General features: G+C 34.7%; 1 protein-coding gene across 1 annotated transcript in view; it reads right to left on the bottom strand.

The window, feature by feature from the left end:
- LOC107605111 overlaps positions 506 to 1,544 on the bottom strand; it is a gene marked incomplete at its 5' end in the record, with an annotated part of 5,343 nt that continues 4,304 nt past the window's right edge. Inside the window, 1 exon segment of the mRNA XM_016306861.2 lies at positions 506 to 1,320. Coding sequence (XP_016162347.1) covers positions 794 to 1,320 — 527 coding nt within the window.

Raw genomic sequence — 1,544 nt, 5'->3', positions numbered from 1 at the left:
GAGATCACAAGTAGAACAAAAAAAAAAAGAAAAGGTGTGAGCAAGAGAGAGTTTAGCTGAACCATAAAAAAAAAAAGTATTAAAGAAAAAAAACTCATAAGAAATAACATGCCCAAAAGAAATTTGAGCATAAGGCTTATGGTTAGATACACGCCACTTGCACGCCCTTTGAACACCACTTGCACGCCACTTGGAACAATAAGAAATAACATGCCCATCCCTCTCATCAGAAGCTATGAAGGTGTGAGAGAAAGTGAGATTACAAGCAAAATAAGAAGAGAGAAAAAGCAGAAAAAATCTGTGAAGAAAAGAGAGTATTGTAGTTCCGGCTTAGTTGAGATTTTTCCAATACTCTAAAAGAATGGTAAGTGAAGTGGGTCTCGGACTAATCAACTAATTCATTCTGCTACTATATTTTGCTTTATTTTTTTTTTTTTTGGCTGAATTATCAATAATCTATGTTTCACTATTTATTTTGGAAAATTGAATTACATAGAAGATTTTATAGGAATAATACTCAACTATGTGGTATAGCCTTTAATATATACCTAACATACACACCTTGATATACACACTCATCTCATATAAAATTGCAAAACAAACTTAAAAACTCTTGCATCTCTTATATTCTTCTTTGAAAAAAAAAAGAAACACTTTTATATAATAATATATATATTCTCCTAACAATATATAAATATAAATATCCAAGACTCGAGAAAACCATATATGATATTTTGATTCATTAATTAACCTCACAACTTAATGGACCGAACCCATCACACACTATAATTTTTCATGGCCTACGAAGACTAAGCAACTTAACATCATCAACAACAGGCCCACAAAGAGAAGAGAAATCATCACTCCTCATAGTGTAGAAAGTGCTAAGGAACATGACCCTTGTTCTTGGGCTAACAGCAACAAATTTTAGGGCTGCCCTTTTAAACCCACCTTTTCCTTTGGACTCATAAGGCACTTTTAGGGTGTCTTTCCCAGCATATGCTTCAACAATCATAGACCCTTCACATGAATTGCTTGCATCTCCAACTGCAAATGAGAGCACATATGTTTTGCCCGGGACGGTTCGCGCCACTTGCGCGATCGCGCTCTCTTTACCGGCTACTAGCTCCACGGCTCTCGTCCCCTGGGGGACGGAGAAGTGGGCCGAGTCGATGTACCTCACAGCCTTGAGGGACTCGACCATCCAAGCCGGTAAAGGCGAGTGGCTATCTTCAATGTTGGGTGGGATTAGCACTCCCCATGATGTGTTTGGGAATACATATGGTCCTTCTTCAAATCCACCATTCTTCAATATATTCTCTGTGATATTTTAAATAGGTTAAAAAGTTAGAACATTGATGAATATAAGAAATAAAATTGACAATAAAATATTTTACATTATCAATAATTATATATACTATTTTTGATAGAACTTTATACGATTGAATGACCAAATAAAATAGTATCATGATGAAATCTATAATAACATATAATTCATTATTCACTTTTAAAAGAAAGTTGTTCTAAAAAGTTCATTTTTTCCC

Source organism: Arachis ipaensis, chromosome B06, assembly GCF_000816755.2.
Source record: "Arachis ipaensis cultivar K30076 chromosome B06, Araip1.1, whole genome shotgun sequence".
NCBI lineage: Eukaryota > Viridiplantae > Streptophyta > Magnoliopsida > Fabales > Fabaceae > Arachis > Arachis ipaensis.
The sequence above is the reverse complement of the archived record's forward strand: the minus strand, read 5'-3'. Positions and strand labels throughout refer to the sequence as shown.